Here is a 24,297-nt window from a genome sequence, read left to right on the forward strand (position 1 = left end):
GTGTTTTTTTAAAAATCAGTGTTGTAAAAGTGACTACGCAGTACGCACATTGCAAGCTTCTGTTTCACGTTTCGTTTCTGTTCTGATTCTGACTTCGACTTCTGATCTGATTCTGATTCTGAAGCTCAATTTTTAAAGCATCGTTTATATTGATCATGGAACACAACACTCGTCAGATCTGTTCCGTAGAATTATACAACTACATAGTATTTTGCTGAGTCTCCTAGTTTCCATTGAATTCTCCTTTATACATTATTTTCAAAATTTGTACGTTTCACTAGGGTCCTGGGCAATAGTTTTTCCGGAACATTACTCATTAACCAATGTTGATTGACGACACCTAAAATATTCTATAAGTATAAAGTTGCGACTTGAAATGAAAATGAACCTATATAATATACCTGCACATCATTATTAAGTACTTATCAAGTACTTATCAATTTTCCATATCGTAAAAAAATCCAGAAGAAATATCACTCAGATAGGTATGAGACAAATGTTTAAAATCAATTTATTAATTACAATTTAACATCATGTAAAAGAAAATCTTACGATCGTAAAATATTAAATACTGAATTTAAAATAATAATCATACAAAATTTGAATAAATTATTACTCGACTTACAATGCTATTGAGAATGTACAATTTTTAATAAAGAAAAACAGAAAAGAAGTTCGTAAAAAATAATCGCCAAAATAGAAATAATTGTTTAAAAAAATCCTTATTTTAGTAATTTGACTAGAAACTAAAATGGTTCGAAATATTCCACACGTTGCAATGAATATACACAAGTATAAACCAAAGAAAAAAGAAAAAAAAACACATTAAAAACGTCAGTCAATTCGAGACAAATTATTTTTGGTAAGCGTTTTGATACTTAATACAGTTAATACAATAAAATTCAATTCTAACGAAAAAAAAAAAAAAGTAAAATATTAATGTAATGACACAATAAAAATATTACATTCGATTTAAAAATTTATACGTAGAAAAACACAGAAGAAATGAAAAATTTGAGCGTTTAGTTAAAATTCAGAGACTAAATTTTCAAAGCTCCTTGATTGAATTTTTTTTTATTTCATTTAAATTTATAATTTTTTTAAAGGAAGAAATGCACAATACACGAGCATAAACGCCTTCCAATAAATAAATGGCACGGAATCGGCGTTAAAGAAAAATAATTCTTTATTTTAATGAATATGGACGTTTTTGTAGGGGTTTATTACAAAATAGAAAATGGTAACAAATAAACTTCTACCATGACTAGACCCTCGACCATTTCGCATATTTTGGATCTGAAAGTATTTAAATATTACGCCAAGTAGTAATAATAATCATCATTGAATGAGGGAGCATTAATTGAAAATATACTAGTCTTAGAATCTTCCATCATTCGTAACAAATTATTTATGAAAGTTATAATTAGAAAAAAAAAGAGACTTAATTTATATATTAATTGCGTCGAGAAAACGATTATAAAAATCATTTTATATTCCCATAAATTTAATGGAATGATACACCGATTTAAATTGCGTTCGCTCAAAATTTAAATTTGAACAATTAAGTATATTACCTACATAAATTGACGACGTACGAATAAATTTTCACAAATTCGACTAACCATTTGACTAAAGAAAAATTTTCTTTATAAAAAAAAAAAATAACCAAAATTACATACTTTAGTGGAACAATTTTAAATCATAAATTAAGTAAAAGTACAAAACCTGTCAGCAGCCTTTCTCCTACGAAATTAATTAAACGAAAAAAAAAAAAAAAAGACAAAAGAAAAGAAACATCTTAATAACAAGTCTTATTTCCATGTAATAAATAAATACTTCTCAATTAGTAGTAGATTATTTTTTATCAAAAATAGGCAATTTTGATTTAACGGCGCCTTCGCAAATTAACAAACGTTGATTGGCGGATCGTTTCGATAACACATGCGATCCTCCGGTGAAGGGTTTTTCGAATAACTTTCTTCTTGTGTAGTAGTCTAAAGATGACTTCGTCACAGGTTGCCCATCTCCCTGAATCCAATTCCTTCGAATGGACGCGTGTAAACTGGATATTTTGTTGGATGATTCGAAAAAATCCCATTTGTGACTTAACGGCGAATTTCCTAAGTTTGTTTGCTTGCCTTCGAAATACTCGACTATCTTACTGATATGTTGCGGTTTCTGAAAATTCATCTCAAATTAATATTCGTTCTCGTAATTTTTTTTTTGGCAGGAAAGTACGGTTATATTACCTGTTTATCATCCCAAATTGGAGTTTCACTACTGGCCAAACTAGAAACATCTTCGGAACTATCGGTATACACGGACGATGCTGTGTGATGATGCATCGTACAAGGATATCGTCCATTGAAGTAAACCGGCGTCGAATTATCTTCGCTGTTAGAATCTAAAAACAAAGACGATGCAGCCGACGAAGACGATAAGGTTACAGAGGAAGCCGTATAGTGGTGATGTCCAACGCAAACATCAATACCTAAGGTTTCAAAATGAAAGCGTTTAACAACCACATCGTATACAAACGAAATCGGCTCATAAGTGATATCTCGACGTTTATTTTACCTGGCACGCAGAAATCTTCGCCAACGCTGCTGTAGAATCCGGATTCGCAGGATCCTCTACGACGTAAATTTAAAGCTTGCGTTTCGGCCGTAGGTAAAAACACAACATTTGAACACTCTTCTAACACGCTGATATTTGAACTAGACGAACAGCTGCGCAGGACGTTTCCACAATTCGTCGAATCGGCCAGTAAATCAGTCAAACAACCTCTCGATTTATACAACGGGTGTAGGAATAAAGATGAACAAATTTTCTTCGAATACGAATCAGCTGCGCACGTCGCAGGAGCAATTTCTTCCGCAGGATATTTGAACGTTGATCCGTTCGAAAACGTGGCTCGTTTTCTGCAAAACGTAGGCGACGAAGGTAACGACGACGGTTTAAGTTTATCGAATCGTTCGACGGCTGCGTCGTTCTTGGATTTATGATCATCTTTCAAACGTAGCGTAGCCGAAGACGTATTACAAGACGACGAAGACGACGAGGAAGATACCGGCGAAGCATTCGCGCGACTTTGCCAGTCGAGTTCGTCGCCGCTGTTGGTTTTACTAGATCTCTTATCCTTAATGGTTTTCTCTTTGTTATTGGAAGACGATTTGAATTTATTCGAAGTGGAAGAACATTTTTTAATTTCGGACGGTTTGATGACAGGTTCGATTACAATAGAAGAATTGACGCATTCGCGTACACAGTTTGGTTTATCTTCGGCCGATTTACGACGATACGAGGAAGACTTTTCATTTGCGTATGGTAACTGGGCGCGATGTTTGCTATCGACAACGTCTAACGTGCTGGTTTTCGTTCCGTATTCGATATCCGCGTAAAAAGACGGTTTCCTTTCGTCGGCGCCGTGAAAAGGCGACGGCAACTCGAAACAAGAAGAAAATAAATCAGTCGAATTGGTCTGCGCCAAGATTTTCTTGACGCCTTTTAGTTTGGAAAGTGCAGCGAAAGGGTTCGATTTAGGTTCCGTTGGTTTATAATGCGGATCTTCTTGGCACATACTCTCGCCGACTCTCTTCAATGGCGGTTGACATAACGAATGAGACAACCAATGACATCGAGCTTTATCCGAAGGAGCAGTCACTGCGGGGAACACGATCAAGCCAATATCTTCCGACAAAGATCTTCGATGAACCACTGCGCATTTTTGAAAATTAAAACGAACCGTTAATTATTCGTATTTCAAACATTTAAATCAAAAATATACTACATGCAGTAAATCGAAAAAAATATATTACATTTTCTATGGCTATTCTTCGATTCGGAAAGTATACTCGGCGTGGGTGATGGACAAGGTAGAACTTCTTCGCTTCTGGCTTCCGTTAACGTACATCCATTCGCTAAAAAAGCATTTTTCACCGGTTTGACTATTTTTTCTAATAATTTGGCTATATCGGCAAAAAGTGGCCTATTCTTTGGTTCTAACTGTAAAATCAAGAAAATTAATCCATTTAGTTATCATTTTCAATTAATCGAATGCAAATACAGATATTCGTAAGCGGTAATTAGTGGCAGGAAGAGAAGAAAACTCACATTGCAACATGAAAAAGCGAGTTTTAAGAATTCCGGTGGCGGAGGTTTCGGTAACTGAGAACAAATTTCAACAAATGCTAAATAATCTAAACCAAAATTGGAAGTTCGAGGAAGAATATCCGGATCAGCGTCCAGTCTAGCGATTAATTCACATAGCACGATTCCGTAGCTGAAAATGTCGCTTCTTTCGTCGTAAAACTGGCCTTTCAAACATTCCGGCGACATCCAATACGGTGACCCAACCGTTGGCAAACGTATACCAGATCTGTAGAGAAATAGTTTAAAAAGTTACAGATTACAAATACGAGGTATAAATGTTGTTGTAATATGTATTACAAAATAGGTATCTTAAAAACTTTAGTAACTTAGTTAGGTACTTAAAAAGTAATCGAGTAACGAGTTTTGATTTTTATGCTTTCTGGAGAAATTTTGAAATTCCAGAGAAAGAATTTGAAAATCGTGCCGGAGCGACCAAAATGACTGGAAATGGTGAAATTCGGTTCGAGGGAGTTGATATTAGTTTTAGGACTAATTTTAATTATTTTTACTGAATAAAAAAATATTTTTTTCGACAAAAGCATAAATCATCGAAAATGGTCAAAATGATCAATTTTGAATTTATAAAAATTCGCCAAAAATTAAAAAACCGATTCAGCCAGCTGAAATTTTTGTTATTGAGTTTGAGACTATTCTCTTTCCAAAAATCGCAGTCCCGTCGAGAAATTCTCCTGTAAGAACATTATAAACCAAAACCATTTTATATCACCAAAAAGGAGGCAAAATTTGATATTTAAATTTAGTGCACTCAAATTGTTAAAAAATGCTAAGATCGAGGAAAGGATACAAATAAATATAAACAGGAATAGATCTTGACTGAATTTTATTTTCGACACAGAATCTCCGATTTAGAAAAGCTCATCGTCTTACTTTGGTATTTTAGCTGCTAATCCAAAATCACCCACTACAGCAGTCATTTCTAGACAGTCTTCTGATTTTTTAATTAAAACATTCTGAAACAAAACAACAAACAAAATGAAATATTAATTACACAGGTTATAAGGAAAAAATTCGCTAATTGTAAGTTTATTCGGTATATGTATAGTAATTTTTCATGGTCAAGGGGAAAAGTCGCGTTAAATTTTCAACTTAATACAAATTGGTCGGTCGAAATGACAATAAAACGAACGGCGTTGCCGCGTTTGAATTTCTCATAACCTTGAAAAAGCATTGTAATATCGAATATAATTATTTGAAAAATCCAAATTCTTCGGTTCCGTTTGCCTGCACGTACATATACGATTGTTGTACTTATTTTATTTGTTCCGGGAACCACTCATACGCTGTTAAGAAAAGTACGAGTACAACAAACTGCATAAGAGAAGTCGAGTATTACAAACCACGATCGCGATTTCACGCCAACTTAAAAAACCATACACTCTACTCCATCTATTACAATTATTCATACTTGGTTGTTCATCGGTATATAATTTTTTAATTACGTTCAATTAATAACAAATTTATTCGCGTCAGTCTTACACTATTTACACACCACAAAAACCAGTCAGCATTCTTGCAAGGCTGGAAAATGACTTCAAATGTACTCGAAAAAAAAACAAGAAAAAAAAAGACGAATTCGTATTACGAAACGTTATCCGCCGCAAACAAATGGCGTCGTTTTCAATCACAACTGACGGATGTGCGTGACATTATAAGATTATATTCATAAAGTCACGTAACTCGCAGTCGAAAATCTCGTTAGATTTGTTTTAATCATCGAATAACAGATGAAATAATATATTGAAAACGGAAACTTCGGCTTTTTTCCCCTCCTCTGCACTTCATTCTTGTACGATTCACGACACCCAACAATTCTTCGAGTGTAGGTAGCTACGTATAAAATTCCCTTTTCACAATTTTGCGACGACTTTTCTCTAATTTTACCTGCGTTTGAAAAATAAATACTCAAAAACTCGTTAGCACGCGAAATAACTATAGAAAAGTAGTTTTTTCAACCATTTTTTTACGAATAAAATCGAAGCGAATAATCAATACGTAGCTATTAAGTATTTCGCCATCATTCCAACCAAGAACCTAGTAATCTTATTTCTTCGCTCAAATGTAGGTATACTATGGCTAATTACTAAAATTCAACTCGTCGTGGGAAAACAGACCTCACCTTTAAACATGAAAACCTATTGTATTACATTTGACATTCGTTAATAACAAATACCGTAGTTAATAATGTAAATAAAATTCCGATATTTTGTTTACTCGTGTACCACTAATTAATTCCTAACTTAATTACCAGTACAAATATATTTTTTTTTTCAAATTGCGTAAAAATTTTCCAAGTTTTCAAAAAATATGTAATATTCTAATGCGCTTTGTATTATATTGCTTTTTTGACGAAATAAAAACTAAAATAGGTATGTAAGTAGATATACATACTCAAAAAATATAGAACTAATTGGACAGATTGATTTTTTTTTCAAACGACGTGTAACTCACAATTTTTTGTGTATCTATAGGTGCTTCGTTTCATTCATACTTCAATTTCATATGGATACTAACTAGGTATAAGTAGATGAGTAGATAGGTAAGAAGGTAAGGAGGTAGGAAGAAATACTAGGTAGGTATCTACAAGTATTATTAATTAAACTTTTTCAAAAGTAATTATTGTCTACCCTATAAACATGATTTTTCTGTATAGGAAAGATTTACTTATCTAATTAGTTATGAATGAGGAGAAAAATAATTTATGCAGAAAAGTAGGACCTCTGATTTCACACTTGAATAACATATACGTAAGCTTTATCTTCAATTTCGGCATAACCATAATTTATGATAATTTATCCCTTATCTAAACATTTCACAGAAACCAAGAAACTGAGATATAAAAAGGGGGAATCTCAAAAACACGACTTCTTTTTGACCCTGAAGCCATACTTTTTTCAAATATCAATTATGCTAATTTACAAGAAAAAGTTTACCTATTTTTTTTTTCAAAACTTTATTTCGTTCAAAAAAAGTACATACCTACAATTTTTCGTTTTTGTTTGCTTTTTAAATGTGATTTTTTTTTTATAACAGGACCGCACTTAAATTTTTCCAGAAAAAAAGGTCTGAAAAACTAACTAAAAAAATTACGAAACGTAAGCACAACATTTAAATGTAGAAAAAAATCACAAAAAAAACTTGATCGAGAAAAAATAGGACTGTTTGGGGATATAATTGGCTAAAAAGTAATAGGTACGTCGTCGTAATTTTCGTCATAAAAGTTAGACTATTTCGCAACTTCAAAAGGAAAAAATAATAATATGACAATTTTAGCATTTTCAGAAAAAAAAGACTAAAAGGTGATATTCAACAGCAATTTTTGGTGAAAAAGTGAAAACTTTTGACAAATTTTAGGCCAAAAGAAAAATTTTGACAAACAAAACTTTTTGACAAAAAAGTGAAAATTTTTAGCAAATTTTGACAAAAAACGAGGCTGTAGCAAGTTTAATAAAATGCAGAGCTTTTGGCAATTTTTAGAAGAAAATTTAGATTTTTTTGGAAATTTTTAGTCAAAAAGTGAAACGAGACTTTTTGGCAACTTCGACAAAAAGCGACGAAACTTTTTACTAATTTTGTTTAAAAGCAAAACTTTGCTTGGACAATTTCAGCAAAACGCAGGTCTTTTTCGCAGTTTTTTTTTGGCAAAAATGCGGGACTTGTTAGAAATTTTTAGCAAAAAAGTGAGGCTAATTGGACATTTTTAATAAAAAAAAGTAAACATTTTTGGAAAAAAAGTGACACATTCTCTCTCATTTTTTTCGTACAACAATTTTTTTTCGCAAAAGGCAAGGCTTTTTGGCAATTTCTGGCAAAAAAGCACGTCGTCGTCGTTTGGCCAATTTTTGAAAAAAATAAGAAACTTTTGGAAATTTTTTGCTACAAATTAAAAATTTTTAGACAATTTTAGGTAAAAACAATACTTTTTGGCAACTTTGAAAAAAACCGAAATTTTCAGCTAAAAAGTGAGTCTTATTGGAAATTTTTGGTGAATAAATGAAAACTGACAAAGCCAAAACTGAACATTAAAAAGTAAGTCTTTTTGGCAATTATTGGAAAAAAGTGAGACTATTCACAATTTTTCGGCAAAACTAGCATTTTAAGCAATTTTTGGTTTAAAAAAAAGCGAGACTTTTCAACAAGGATATGATAAACAAAAATTTTTAAAAATGTTCGTAGAAACGCGTTTTGAAAAGATTTGAAGTTTTTGTGCATCGAGCTCCTGCGGTTTGATTGATATGCAACCTTCATGACATGATGTAACTTGAATTGCATGCATTACGTACTTATCCACTTGAAGAAACAGGACCACTCTGACTCATGGTTCACTCTCACTCTGTACTTGTCAAAGAATGATCATTTTTGTATTTTCAAATAAATTTTCAGAAAATTTTTTCAAATTGGTACCGATTTTTTGAAAAATTTTGCTGATCAACTTGTATGATTCAATTGGTTTAAACGTAATTCAATTTCAATTCAAGTTACTTATTTAAAATTTTCAGAGACTTTTCCGGTTATTTTTAATGTGCAAAAAAAAACGCGTCAATTGTTTAATATTTGAGCAAATTTAAAACATCGTTTTTTGGTAAAATACTTGAGTAATTTTTTTGGAAAATATTTTTCTGAGTATCTTTTCCCAATAATTTCTTCAATTTCGGCGTCGAGTGACCGAAAAAAAAGGTCAATGTGAACTCGATATTTGTCTGTTTTCATTTCACCTCTACTCGCTTCCTAATGCTTCATTCTCTTTCACTCATCAATACGAGTAGCAGGTACGAAAAAACTTTGGAAACTTGGTCTGAAATACACACAACAGGCACATCGCGTGATAATCCGACTTGATTCACTCGTTCAAGACGTCCGTCGTCGTCCTATTTCTCTATGGTAGGCTGATCGTCTCGAAGACATTGTTTCCTTTCCATTCGAATACCGATTTTCTCTAACCGATATATAAGATTACGAATGAAAAATCTTCCGGTATTCGTTCCTCTCAAGCGAGCTTCTCACCCAATTAACCACAGCGTTATTACAATGTTTATACGATTAAGGCGGATAACAATACATCAAGCACTTGTACATCTACATACCACATACAATCGAAAATTAACACATACACTGTTGCAAGAATCTTATACCTACCTACATGTACGAGTACGAGTATATGTAGAATCGTTAATTTTCGAAACTGTAACAAACCGAAACGGAACCGTTTGTTTTTGGAGTACGGGTGATAATTAAAACACACCGCATACGGGAGAAGAATACATACGAAGACGACGAGAAAAACCAACCGACTTATTGTACGAAGTATGATGAAAACATCCGAACGTGAAAAATTTTAATCGGACGAAAAACGGGACATTAAGCAGTTTTCTTCGTATGTGCACTAGTGTGAGTGTATTAACGGTAATAATTAACTTGATATTTACGTTTCAGTTCATTCAAGAAGAAGCATTCTTCTTCATTTTTTCCCCAACCTCACGCTAGTGTAGGTACATATAATAATGATACTTACATATATGTATTATACACGTACACGTAAAGAAAATAATATTAATTACTTTAGAAGTGAGATCACGATGAAAGACATCCTGAGAATGTAAATACTGCATTCCTTTGGCAATGTCTAAAGCTAATTTCATCCGCACCGAATATGTCAACTCCTGCGACGACTGTATCAGTTGCTCCAAACTTCCTCCATTGATATACTATACGTAAACAAAAGTACAAAAAAATTAATACCTCTACAAAATTTCGTCACCGTAACCGCGACAATTTGTTTCCGTAAGACGCGGTTAATTTTCACAGTTCAGTGAATGAACGAACAAAATTGCCTTCGCAGAAGGAAAACCGATACAATATACCAGAGACTGAAAGATGAGAGGAGAAGAGACTGAATACATTTTATAGAGGACAGGCCAATTGTCTTTCAAAGTCTTCCGGAATTTATCTAAAATTTTTGGAGAATTCCTAAAATAAAGTAAATGGCAGGTCGTACCCTAAAAAAGGGCCACTTTAGGAAAAAAAAGTAGTTGTTTGCCATTTTTTAGTAGTATAACCAGTGCAGCTCCTCGGTCAACTCCCCTCATCAACATTTTTTAGTTTCTGAACTTGTTTTTACAAAAAACTAATGCTGGATTTCAAGTTCAGCAGATCAGAATATCCCGACTACCATATACTTTCAGTCATTTCAATCAGTCTGTACAAAATCACTTTTTTTGCGTTCATTTTTTCTAGCACCAACTGATATGATTGAAGAAAAATATGAATTTTGAAAATTTGATCAAAATGATTGTGAAAAGTGTGGTTTTTGACCTGTCGAACACGAATCCAACGTCTGATCTGTAGAATTAACAACAGAAACAGGGTGTCCACCCTTGTTCGGAAATGATTTTCTCTGACTTTTTCATGTTTTCCAGACCAATTTCTCCAATTTTCCAGATCCTTGAAAAATGAATTACACGTGCGACCAGGTGGGGGGGGGGGGGGGGGGTCTCAAATTTTTTCGAACATTTTGAGAGCCAAATATCGATAATACAAATAGGTACAGAGTTGTGCTTTTTTTTTTCAAGCACGACTGCGTGCTCAACAGGGTGACCCATATTTGAACTTGGTGAGAAACATTTTTTTGGTTTTTTAGTGGGACCCCCCCACCCCCTAGTTTGGGGAAATTTTACAATTCGAAAAATAGAACGACTTCATTGACAAAAACTAGATTTTTTCAATGTTAACATCTTTCAAATTTAATCAATAATTTTTTGAAATTCCAGAGCTCGGAGCTCGTACTCATTTTTTCCGAAAAAAGTGACATTAGTAACCTTAAAAAAGCTCAAAAAAGTAACCAAAAAAAAGACAAAACATGGGCAATACATTTTAATGCAGAAAAAAATTACCAAAAAAATCAGAACTTTTCGTTTGAAATCAAAATCTAAAAATTAAACTCGATAGAAACTTATTTAATTTCAGCAAAAAGCTGGACATTTTGGTAATTACTGCCAAAACAGTATTTTTCCCAATTTTTGCAAAAGAAGTTAAATTACAAATATTTTGCAACTTACTGATTGAAAAAAAAACCGATTATTTGGCAATTTATTTGGACCGAAAATTGGGAATTTTATGCGATTTCTGGCAATAAATATGAGACTTTTGACAATTTCAGCAAAAGAAAAGGTTTCTTCAGCAATTTCTGGCAAAAAAACGACACACTTTTTAGCAACTTTTTGCAAAAAAAAAGAAAAAAATTCTTGACAATTTAGACTAAAAGCGAGACTTTTCGCTATTTTCGACAGAAAACAAGACTTCGACAGTAATTTCAGCAAAAGGCAGGGCTTCTTAGCCATTTTTAGCAAAAAGTGAAACATTTTAGCAAATTAGCGAAAAAGCGAGATTTTTTAATGATACTCATAAATCATAAGTTGACAAAATGCGAGACTTCAACAATTTTTGTAAAAAAGCAAGACTTTTTGGGAATTTGGTGATTTTTGACAAAAAACACCAGCGAAAAAACTGCCAGAGCAAAGCGAAAGTAAATTTTTCATAATTCTATGACTTTTCCAGGTTTTCCAGGCTTGTGGACACCCTGAGAAACTAGGGAGGTTATTATTTTATACTTGAGCATTCAGAGAGCTCATGAAGAATTGAGTGAAATCCGAGGATTTGACTTCATTTTTAGCTCGAGTTGAAATAAAATAACTCTCAAACGAGGAATCAGAGATCACAGATCACGATAACGTAACACTGAAACTAACATTTTATACCTGAAAACATTTTTACGTTTCTAGGGAGATAATCTACTACATTATCTCCCTAGTTGCATAATATACTATTAAAACCAGAACGACAGCCTATGACTATGACGTTTTCCCAAGTTCATCTATCAAATTACTCTCACGTCCCACCTCGCAAGTCAAAGGGTTACGAACCGTTGACTCTATTTTGGAAACAATTTTCTACAATTTGAACCGGATTTCGCATCGCTTTTCGGCAGTTTTTTTTTTGCAGCACATGCGGCATCGTTCATTCACCAAACACTATCGTATCGTAATATGTAATTAAGGTAAACTCATCACATCAGGGTAACTAACCTCGGTAAGTGCGTGGAGTTGACCCTCGTGAACGCATACGCCCATAAATCTGAAAAAAGAAAAAAAAATCGAACAATGAAATAATACAGTTATAAATTAATATATCGCTCATTTGTTCAGAATACATTAAGCAGCAATAATAGCAATAATAAAGCCAGCAGCGCCAGCATACGTATATGTTAACGCACCGACCAAACAAAAGCATCGTTCTTATAATCTCTTTCGTCTACACGATAATTAAAGCTTGTATTTAATTTATTGTAAAGCAACCGGTTTATTTGGAAGCCATGAAATTCAATGAGTATATAGATACACTTTGAAACACGCCTTCGTATACATATAATATATTTCATTTATTAATAAACTCGATCAATATACACGAGTATTACCTATAGACGAATAGATGTACAATATGTAGTACTATACTCTCTTATAGTCAAGTACAAAGTGTTGGTGCTCTTTCGTCGTCTCATATATGCAATTAAAACACCATTCAACGATTGCATGTACTCGTAAATTAGGTAATGATGTGTTAAGTAACGTCTCTACACTCTGTTCGATTCTCTCACTTCAGATTCGACGTATATTTACGTTTCGTATTCACGTCGTCGTCGGTTTTCGGAGATCCTACACAGTTACAATGTATCTATCTCGTGTGCTCTCGTGAACCACACACTAAGAGCAATCTGCTGACCGAACCATCAAATGGACGTCTACACAGACTATCCAAACACTATATAGGACCTACAAAACGGGGCTGGTGCTTCTCCCAACAAAATAATACGATAAAATTTGACGCTATTTTACGATCCAACGTCAAACACCTGCGCACTTCAATTCCCTATCAAGTCGTAAAAAAAAAAGATTGAGCAATGTTCAGAGATCTACCAAGTATTAGCAAAGGTATCCTCAATCCTTATAGCACACAAAGATACGGTAATTGATACAGCTGGCGCATCAACCATCGAAATTACGTAAACTACTCGTATATAAATACCGCAAAAAACCTACAGATAGGTATTTTCCGAAACTGATTCATTATATCAAAAATGCTGACTCGTTTTATTAGGTTTACTGTGCCCAAAATATTAATCTAACCTATCAACCGCAGCCAGTCTTTAGAAACTAGAAAGCGATTCGAAAATCGACTACTTTTTTTCTCTCTTCGCCACACACACAACCTTGACCTATGGGGGAAAATACCTCAAGACCAGAGAGCTATAAGACTAGCAGACATACGTCGACCGTAATCTAAGTATTATAAACAACACTGATATTTGACACGACTTTTTCACCTGTGTCTGTGTGCTGAGCTGTGCTATGCTGCGCTGTGCCGATTCATAAAGTAGTTTTATGAAATCGCCCGCCGCCGCATTCCTTTCCTCTATTTCTCTGGCTACACATATATTTACATTGTGTACCATGTAGTGCCTGCTGTAACCACCTATACCTAAATGTATACCTTACACGTGAATTAGTTTACTACACATATACAAGCATGATATGTAGTATAGACAATATCTACATAGTATAGACATTATAGATAGATAGAGAGGTGAAAAAAAAGTAAAAGAAACTAATAACGCGTTATAATAATACTATTGCTGGATGTAATTATCACTTAAAACGTATATATACAACAGGTATCGCACATTAATATCCGGGCGTGACCCAATTTTCCACATTTTATTCAACTCTTCCGCAGGGAATAAGCATATTTTTGTTTTGTAGGTAACTAACTACACTATAATGTAAGTAGCGAATTCACGCGAAATAAATATTATAAACTTTCCGTTTCGTTTTCCGGAGAAAATATCGCATTTTATAGGTAATTAGTCCGACTGGTAAACTGAAAATATGTATCTAGTGCAAAATCGTACCCATACTCTAATTTTAGGCCATTGGAGTCTTCGAGGCTCTTCGAATGGATATGCTCAATTTCAATGCAGCTAGTTCTCAAAGGTCGCTAGAATTTTTGAATTTTTTGAAATTTGCACATTTGTTTAGGGATTTAGGCCCTAGGGCTTTAATAAAGAGATAAGTGGAAATTTGAAGGCATCGGAGTCTTCGATGTTGTTCGAATTGATATTCTCAATTGCAGCACTGCAGCTAGTTCCCAAAGGTCACAAGAATTTTTGAATTTTTTGAAATTCGGTCATGGGGGGGGGGCTTCTTTTAGAAAAGTAAATTAAAAGGTCGCACAAATTTTGAATTTTTTGAAATTTGCACATTTGTTTAGGGATTTAGGCCCTAGGGCTTTAATAAAGAGATAAGTGGAAATTTGAAATCAGCATCATAGAAAACTAGCGAGCCATCGATCATACTCATTCTGTAACTTGACTGAAATTCTAAAGCAGAATTTCTAGAATCTGCAAAGGTCACAAAATTCACTTTTTTTTTTGAAATTTGGGGCTTACTATGTGGTCTAGGAGCTCGTATCCAAAAAAAAAAAATTGAAATACAAAATCAGCATACCTATCTGAAAACCTGGTAGAAAAACTGATTGGATAAACGTATAGTTTTCCGTTTTAGTTAATATTATGTAGTTTTTCTTAAACAGAAGTTCAATGAGAGTTTTGGAACTAATTCGGCTACTCGTGTTTTTAAAGAAAAAACTGAATTAAGGTTTTAGGTTTTTTTTTTCGTTTAAATCAAGCTTTGGACATGAGCAAAAATCAAAAAAGGAACAGTTTTCACTTTACAATGACTTTTTCGCGATTTTGTCATTCTATTGAATGTTTTTAACAAGTTTTCAACACCTTTTCTTGCATTTCCAGCAAATTTTTGGAAAATTTCTCCAAATTTTAATTTATTTTTCGTAGTTTCTTCTAGGCTTTTAATAGTTTTTTTGAATGTTTTTACATTACTTCAAGTTTCAACGCTTTTTCAACACTTTTTTGGTAATTTTGATAAAGTTCATTATTATTTGGTAATTTTTACTATTTTTAACGTTTTTACTAGTGTTCAGGTTTACGAAAGATTTCAATGATATTTTATACGAATTTTGCAAAATTTTGTCAAATACTGAAACATCACTTTTTTGACAATTTTAGGGATTTTCATGTTTTTAAGTTACAATTTCAGCACTGTTTTATGCAATTTTTTCAACATTTTGCCACATTTTGAAAAAAATTCTTCTGTATAATAATTTTTATTGATTTTAATACTTTTTTTAAATTGATCATTTCAACAAGTTTTCTGGAATTTTTCATGCAATTTTTGTCAAATTTTATTGAGATTTCATCAATTTCAAGTTTTAGAGAAATTTCAACGACGTTTTATGAAATTTTTGGCTGCATTTCGTCAAACACTGAAATTTCATCCTTACTTAATATGTTTGAATAAGTGTTTTTACACCATCTTAACACGTTTTTAGGGCTACTTCATGCAATTTTTGTCAAATTTTATTGAAATTTGGAGCTTATTGCGGTCGACCTGAGGGACTCGTATCAAAAACGTGGTTGAAATTCAAAACTAGCAGACAGCTAAATTTTGCGCTCATGCTTTTTTCAAAAATCAAACACTCAATGAAGTACTTAAAATTCCGACAGATATAATAATGGTTCCTTCGTTAAAGTCCGGTAGTTTTTCGTCTGTGACGTCTGCGTGATATAATAGTACCTTGGTGGATGTGGATACAGAACTACAGATAGATGTTTAGATACTCTAGGTACGTCTTATACTGCACGCTACGAAATGATCTTGATGCGTGAAAATGAAAGCGTACAGGAGATTACAAAATAAACCGAATAAATACCTACTGTTGTGCAGCAACGACTGGGTGTCTTTATCTACGAGTGATTATCATTTCTGAATAATTTGCCACTTCAATTATAACGTATGAGAATTGAACCGCTATAGAGTATGTAACGCACATATTTACCATACGAAGCGCAGTTAGTTGAATATTTACGTTTACTCTAAGGAACTTCAACCATGTGATGACTAATCAGTACTGTTAAGATTAATTGTATAGAAAGTGAATGAAGGAAGTAATGCCAAAAATGTAGACGACTTTTATTCCTATAATGTTTTACCTACTCGAACGAATGCAACGTTCAGTTGTTTGGGTCGAAATTGTACGATAGAAATTTTTCAACTATTGAAGCGACTCGATCGTCTCAGTAGGGATATATTTTGTTTTCGAAGCTATAGTTAGTTAGTACGCGCATAACTTCACTCAGTTAGGTACCTGAGAATAAGTATTATTACGAGTATTCTGATTTGGAAAAGTGCGATAAATCAGCCAGTTAGGAAAAAGCTCAGTTTAAATGGACCCCCTAACGTGAATGATCAAAAAACTAAATTTATGGAATGGTACCAAGAATGTGAATATTTGTTTGAATGATGTTTTACTCGCGCTTATTTGTAATTTTTGTGTAGTACACACTTCTTGATGGATTCCTACACTAGTTACGCCATCACTGATAATCGTATATAGCTTAAGTGAAAAATGAGTTTTGGAGATTTTTTTATACTTCTACTAAGAATCTCCTGGAGTGACTCTAAAAGAAATTCTTCATAGTCTGTACTCTGTACATTTGAAGTGAATTTTGAAAGTTGTTTTTTTTACATGCCAGCGGAATGCCACATATGAAATACCTAATCATTCTACAAAAAAGACCAAAAAATCAGTGTATTGAAGATTGTCAAAAAATGAAACGTTTTCTGGCTGAAAAAAGGTTTGACCAAAAATATTTAAAATTGAAATAATTTTGCTCATAACCCTCCCTTCAAGAAAAAAAAACCTTAGCCTCCAAGTAATGTTGCTCTCACTGTACAGAGTTCCTTGATGTTAAGAAAATCAACCGAAAAAAAAAATTTCAAAAATGCTAAATTTTTGCATCGAAGTTACTCCAGAAAAATTTTCAACAATTTTTGAAAGTTCAATAGGTACCTATACCTATGAGATCAAAAATTCACAGAGCAAATAAAATGGAATTTTGGCAAAAATTTAGTAGGAACTTCTATTTCAAGTTGAAAATAACTCAGAAAAAAACATTAGCTCCGGAGGTGCTTCTGGAGCCTGGAGGAAAGATAAGGGTCTTCAGAGAGAGGAATATTTTCTGAAAAAAATTGGAAATATTTTGCATGCATTACCTACTTCTGAAACCGGAGAAATACTTTGAAATGCAGTTGTGTCGATTTTGTGGACATTATTGCGAGCCAAAAAGTTATTAAAGTGGAAATTTTTTGAAATTGGCCATAATGGCCATAATGACCAAAAAATTGACATCACTGCATTCCAAAAAATTTCTCCGGTATCAAAAATGATATTTTTTGATGATTTGGCTCAATTGATGCAAAACACGTACCTGAGAAGAAAAAATGGTCAAAATACGAATGTACCTACTTAAAAATAAGCGATTTGCAAATTTTCAACCGCTCGGTAGAACACTAAAGTGGACTTGGATTTTGATGCGACAATGATCTAGATCGATGCGGAATCTCGAATACCTACCATATTTTGGTAGTGGCTCATTTTTCCCAAAATAAATTAGGTAGAGTGTAGAATGAAAACCCCACATTTTTTTAGAAAATGCCACCTCTTTGGGGATACTTATCTCCCCTACAGAGACACTTCCGGAGCTCAAGTTTTTTCTGAAGGACTTTTCAAATCAAAATGAAAATTTTTACTGAATTTGGTCAAAATTCTCTCTTTTTTGATTTTTTTTTGATCGGCTCAAGCTTTGATTTCGAGGCCTTCACCAGGCTAAATTCAGTCAATATTTCAAGCATTGATCTTCAGAAAAGGAAAAATACTAGGGGTTCGATTTCATTGAATTTCTTCAACTCTAGGAAATCTACAGAATTATTTCATTGATATTCACTTATTCTTGAATGACATTATCCACCTCTCATGAAGAAAATTTTCAAACTCACATGGCGAAAACATCTAAAAAACACAACAAAGGTTTTTGATTTTGTATTTTTCTTTTCATTGAACAGAAAAAAACAAGACAAATTTCAAAAAAGCTGATACTAGTGAGTGAAAATGAAATTTCAGGAACCCACCAACACCTTTGATAGAATGCCACTCTTTTCCCCTCCCTGATCCTCTCATCAATCTCTTTTAAATAAAACCTAATTATAAAATTTAAGCAAATTTCGATGATATCGTGTCGAATTTGGTATTTTTAAGTAAACGGAGAGACGAGGAGAAGAGTGCTGAATATCTACAAAAAATATGTCAAACACGTTTTTAAAAAACCAAAACCAAAAAAAAAATGTAAAGATGAACTTCTTGGTTCACGAAACACATTCGTGTCCTGTATTCGTTCTCCTCAATTCCCTCAATTTTTTCCCCACAGTTTTATAAGTTTGTAAAAGTAATAGCCATGATTTTCAAACAAAAATTAGCCTAAAAAAACCGCAACATTGTACAAACAGTCCGCAGTTCCGCAAAAAACTTCAACACGAAGAATAAAATTGGCGCGATTTCGGTCCTTGTACTTCCGCTGGACGTTCAAACAATGATTAGACGATTTATAGCCGAGCAATGCTGTGTAAATGTAATGTATGTAGTATCGTATACAGAATATTCCATGCATAAAGTGCAGATACACTTTACATATACGATACCATACACATGCATAACCTTCAGGAAAGTAACCTTGCGCTTCCACCGTTACGGATATTATTTGCAATTTACACTTAATTATCTTTTCTTTTTTGGCAGTAACATTGCGCTGCTAGTCGTGTGACCGCATGGTTTATAAAAATGCCAACCTATTAGTCTTATCCGACCATGTATAATAATCTTATTACTCACTAGTCAGAAGAGTACCATTACCTGTGACTTCTAACTATACTTACCTTTACCTATTCTGTATTTATGTATGAGTACTGAGTAGTTTCGAGAACATATTATAATGCATTTATACTTAGACAGTAGAGAGCAGACGCACTTACATTTACGTTAGAATTGCTAAGTTATACTAAATTCAAGAAACGTACTATAAACGGCGTAAAAACGCAACCTGCGATTCATTTTCTTATCAGAATCGTAAGCAAAGGTTGTGAAAACACGAAGAAAAGTTGGTAGGTAAAACACACTGTCAAGGTCAAACAGGTATGATAATGTCACAAGTGGATATCTTTATTTTTAGTAATATGTTAATTGTCTCTGGTTAAAATAAAACCAACGTGTACATCGCACATGCTACACGCTACACACTACATCGTGTATGAATCGTACACCACGATTCAGCTCTTGCCATACAGAAAAATGAAAATTAAACGCCAAGTCAACCGCTGATCTTGATTCCCGACAACGCGCAACGGCGCGGCGGCAAAAGGCATAATAATGCGTACAAGATCGGTGAAGAGAGGCGACTAGATAGCATACAATTTAATATTTCCATCTGTTGTTATTCGCGCTTCCTCTATTTAATTAACGTGAGAGAAGCACTACCGTTCAATTAAAAATCCGCCCGCGTCAAGTCTCTCTCTCTCGTATACGTATATATGATGAATTAGTGAGAGAAATAACCAGCCCAGCGAGCCAGAATCGTGTTTCATACAACACTTTGTGCAGCACAGGCCACAGAAAAACCGAAGAGTGCCAGATTTAACTGGAAGTGTTGTTTCATCAATTTTGAAACAAAACGAGGAAAAAAATGAAAGAAATAGGCGCGATGCGGCGATGAGCTGAACCAGCGATAGGTTCAGGTTCGCAATGCTGCGGATATTTCCATTCGCCGGCAAATTCTTTCAAATTAAACGATCACAATAACATCACCGAACCGCAACAACCGTGTAATTCAACTCCGACAAGGTTAAATTGACTATGAAAATATGCAACACCAAAATACAAAAGCGCGATTCATATAGAAAGCACCATACCTTATATACCGAGCTGTTGACACCTAAAGTACGCACGATATTTCGCGTACCTGGCTGTATAAAACTAATAATAAGGTATGATAATTAGAAAATAATAAATATTTGTCAACCTGCGTTGCCCTTATCACCGCCACGCCACGTTTGTTTGGCCATCGCAGGTAGGTCTAGGTACCTACTCGTTGAGATTAACCTTTTCAATTAAACCACTAAATATGCGGAAACGAGAAACGACAAACATTCCAGTCACCTTTTCGCATTGAAAAATTCACGCTAATTACGTTTCATCGAAAATATCACTTATTACTCTTTAGTATTCTGAAATTACTTCTTCGAATGCACGTTAAGTATCTCATAAGTAGTACCTTTGCCTGCTTAGTGCTCGTTGAAATTATGGTTTTAATTTCAACACGCAGATGCAGATATCATTCACTAAATGGTCACAAAACACAAATCAATACGTTTCAGCTTGTTTTGCTTCATTTTGATAAGATAACGTCACCTGTATATGCTTGTCCTCAAAATGGGACAATCATAAGTGGGCATTGTCAAACAAAATAACATTTACCTTTGTACTTGGCTTAAATGGAAAAACCATTAGATTTTTCTAAAAAGTTGTCTTCAAAAAACTTTTTGTAAACTCATATCTTCAAAATATTACCAACGAATACACATATGTAAATCGAAATTACGTACAATACTCCATGTGTATTATATATCGTAAAAAAATGTACATTTGTGATCAATCACTTTGACCCACAGATCAAACTATATAAATTCATCAGTTTTTTTTCAAGGGTCTTATTAATAATTACAGCAAAACAAAAATTTATCTACGTAGGTAGATAAATCATTCAAAAGTGCTACCCGTAGGCGAAATTCGATAAAGTTTAGAGCTCGCGAACAAGATGAACAAAATTTTCATTCGGATAATTATGGCGGCTTAAAATTACACTTCAATGATTTAAGACCTTACAGAATATGTACTGCAATATTGTACTCTTTTTGCATCGCCTTCGTTCTTAATCCTAGAAACATGTGTTATCGATTCAATTTTACAGGGACGCCTCGTAATAAAGCATTAATTTTACGATGTCATTTCATTACTTCCTCCATCTTGCATCTTTTCCATTAACTGATTATTATTACTAACTAATTCTTTTCTCTTTGCTCAGCAAAATGAGAGAAATTCAATTATTTTCCATTTCGTAATCGTAATCATATTTTTATACCTCGCTGAATGTTTAATGAACAAAATACAAATACCTCAGTTCAGTCATATCAAACAGCAGCCAGAAGGGCGAGTGGACGATAACTACTTGCTAAAGAAAAAATTACCGGAGTCTATTTAAAATAACAGATTTTTGCATACTTACATTATTCTAATTCTTTTTTTCAGGGAATCCTTAAAAATACAAATGAGGTCAATTTTGGATCTCCAAAAGTCAACTCAGTAACAAAATATTCATCATAGGTATAAGGAAATGAAAAGAATACAAAAAATTGTCAATTTGTTTGCAATATTTACAAGGCTTGTACTCATTTTTCCCCATAAAAAGTAACTTGAGAGAACAAAAAAATCTCAAAAAAGTAAGTAGCCAAAAAAAAAGAAAACTAGGTTATTTGGCAACAAGCAGCAAAGTATGAATTGTGCAATTTCTGGCAAAAAACGAGTTTCTGACAAAAAACCACTCACAAGACACTTTTTTGAAAATAGTGAGACTTTTTAGAATATTTTCCAAACATTTGGCTATTTTTGGCAGAAAGCGAAAATTTAACAATAATTTTAGCGAAAGATAGAGCTCTCCGCAAATTTTGGCAAAAAAGAAAAACTTTTTGGAAACTTTGCTTCAAAGTAAGAGTTTTTCATTATAAATTTGCAAAATTATAATTTTTGCAAAAAGCAGAATTTTGAAAAAAATTATTGACAAAAAGTTGAAAATGTTTAGCAAAAAACGATACTTTTGGGTAATTTTTGGAAAAAAAATTAAAAGTTGAGAAATGTTTTCAATTTTTCCTAAAAAGGTTGGGCTATAATATGACAACTTTTTGATAGAAAGAGGAAAGTTTTGGTAATTTTTGGCAAACAAGCTCAATTTTTTTGGAAAGTGTAACACTTTTCTTTGGAAATTTTGCTTATCTTCTGCAAAAAAAAAAAACGAGAATTATTTTTAGCGAAAAATCACAATCTTTAGCAATTTTTGGCAAAAAGCAAGACTTGGACAATTTTTCAAAAATCTTTAAAAAAGTAATTTTTTAGCAAGCTCTGCATTCATCTCCCTCTCCCCTCTCTTCTCTTCTGTCTCAAGATCCTCACGTTCTCTTATTTATAGCCAGACAAATTTCAACAGTTTCGAAAAATGTTGGGCACAAATCCATCTTACTTCTGGATCTATGAGAAATAAAGACCAGAATTCATGCATGCCTGATTTTCCCTATTTTGGACTGATTTTTATTTTTTTTTGAGGGGGAGAGGGTGAGCTCTGTTTTATTCAAATTAACAACCTTTTGGAGTCTAAAATTCATCGTGCTGAAACATAATACGTTTTATACTCGCATTATTCATATTTCATTCCAGGCTTCTAAAATAAATTTTTAAATTCAATTACGCTGAAAAAAACTGTTATGTACTCTTGACACCATAATATGCTTTTTTACGAATTAATCTGAATAAAAAATCGGGGACTCGGGGCACGGGTTTAAATAGGAAAAATACCATCGCAAGCGTCTGCGTTATTAAACAACCCATTTCCCCAATTCCTAAGCAAACGAAACGAAGATGGTCAATTCAGGCTAACACCAATGCCGTTGAAAATTCCTCAAAATACGAGTGTTATAAACTGGTTAAAAATTTTATTAAACTGCATTGGCCAAGTGGTAATGACCGTTCAGCCATCTGTGTCGAATATGTCCAAATGTTCAGCGAAGGTGTTTTCATTTATACACGCAGTGAGTATGTTAGACAATGTCAATAGCCTAAGGTTATTCTAAGTAGTAAAATTAGCCGGCAGATTATCAAGGTATGCGGCGGCACAAATCACCAAATGATCGGTCAGCAGTCGCCTGCTGAGTGCTGGTGCATTGAATGTGCCATTTTTATCAATTTTTTCGCCCATTGGTTAATTAAAAACACGCGATTTTCATCTAGATTGCAATATTATCGCTTTTGCAAATTGGCAATTAATTATCGCGTCCTGCAATTTTATCGTCGAATGAAATTCTATCTGACATTATCATAATGAGCAATTCCCAAATGGTATATGGTCGCGGTCACCGATTTCGCGCGCGAGATAAGCGTAGAAAGAAAAATCAAAAAAACACCATTTTCCGCGTAAAATAAAAGAAAGTGGTATTTTGATGCGCAACAATTGGCTAGATGCAACAATGCAAGCAAACCGGTTCCGCTCTATGATATTAGGTGCATTACAAACTGCAGACCGGAATGGAATGCGATATGTGGGCTTCACGCATATACGGATTGCTCGTAAATTTTTGAATTTTAATTATAACTAAAAGAAAACAGGAATGACCATTCGTACAAATTAATATTAAAATCAAAACCGGTTGGAATGGAATGAATATTGTTTCGTGCGAGTAGGTACAATACATATAATATGTAGATGTACATCGTAGAGCCAATCGAATATTCCATATGGACAACAAATACGAATACTATGTTGATTTGATTGTATGTAGATGTACATTTCGAAGTAATTGGTGATTTCTTAATTCTTTCGTCATCGGTCAATTTTCGTGGGCAGATCTCGTTTACGAAGCATATACACATATTATACGTAACTTTTGAGCCATAAATACATCAGCCTCGTTTCGTTTATTTTGTTTTTATTCGATACTCGTACGTTTTATTACCATCAACGGCGTACATTTCAAAATACAATGTAATATTTTTCGAGAAAAAAAAACTTCTGCAAACAATGTATCGATTGACAAAACTGAAGTAAAATGTATAAAACAACATAAAATCAACATACAACAAACTGTGCCTCGAACTTTGGAAGTTGTATCGTCTTCAACAATAATAAACATCAAACAATCGTCGTTTCGTTGTTGTACAGGCCTAGTATTAATTGTAGACCACATCAACATTATTTTTTAGGGTCAAGTAGTAAAATAAATTTCAATCTTGGAACTTTTACTTACATAAAACGACGTCAGCCCTTATTCAGAAAACATAACATCGAGA

The 24,297-nt window shown here is 33.5% G+C and overlaps 1 protein-coding gene and 1 long non-coding RNA gene across 6 annotated transcripts in view; one reads left to right on the plus strand and one right to left on the minus strand.

The window, feature by feature from the left end:
* The window catches only part of LOC135840124 (uncharacterized), a 76,296-nt gene that overhangs the window by 14,165 nt on the left and 37,834 nt on the right, over positions 1-24,297 (plus strand). The window lies entirely within an intron of this gene.
* The window catches only part of cdi (center divider), a 57,599-nt gene continuing 33,784 nt past the window's right edge, over positions 483-24,297 (minus strand). The window contains exons 4-11 of one of the 2 annotated variants that reach the window (XM_065356473.1): positions 12,252-12,300; positions 9,729-9,875; positions 5,041-5,123; positions 4,114-4,378; positions 3,819-4,005; positions 2,578-3,717; positions 2,250-2,404; positions 483-2,178 (exon numbers count right to left, since the gene is read on the minus strand). In XM_065356473.1, the coding sequence (XP_065212545.1) occupies positions 1,855-2,178; positions 2,250-2,404; positions 2,578-3,717; positions 3,819-4,005; positions 4,114-4,378; positions 5,041-5,123; positions 9,729-9,875; positions 12,252-12,300 (2,350 nt within the window). In that variant the 3' untranslated portion in view covers positions 483-1,854. Of the gene's footprint in view, positions 2,179-2,249; positions 2,492-2,577; positions 3,718-3,818; positions 4,006-4,113; positions 4,379-5,040; positions 5,124-9,728; positions 9,876-12,251; positions 12,301-24,297 lie in introns of both variants that reach the window. The other variant, XM_065356472.1, reaches the window with a different exon arrangement.

This window comes from Planococcus citri, chromosome 3, assembly GCF_950023065.1.
Source record: "Planococcus citri chromosome 3, ihPlaCitr1.1, whole genome shotgun sequence".
NCBI lineage: Eukaryota > Metazoa > Arthropoda > Insecta > Hemiptera > Pseudococcidae > Planococcus > Planococcus citri.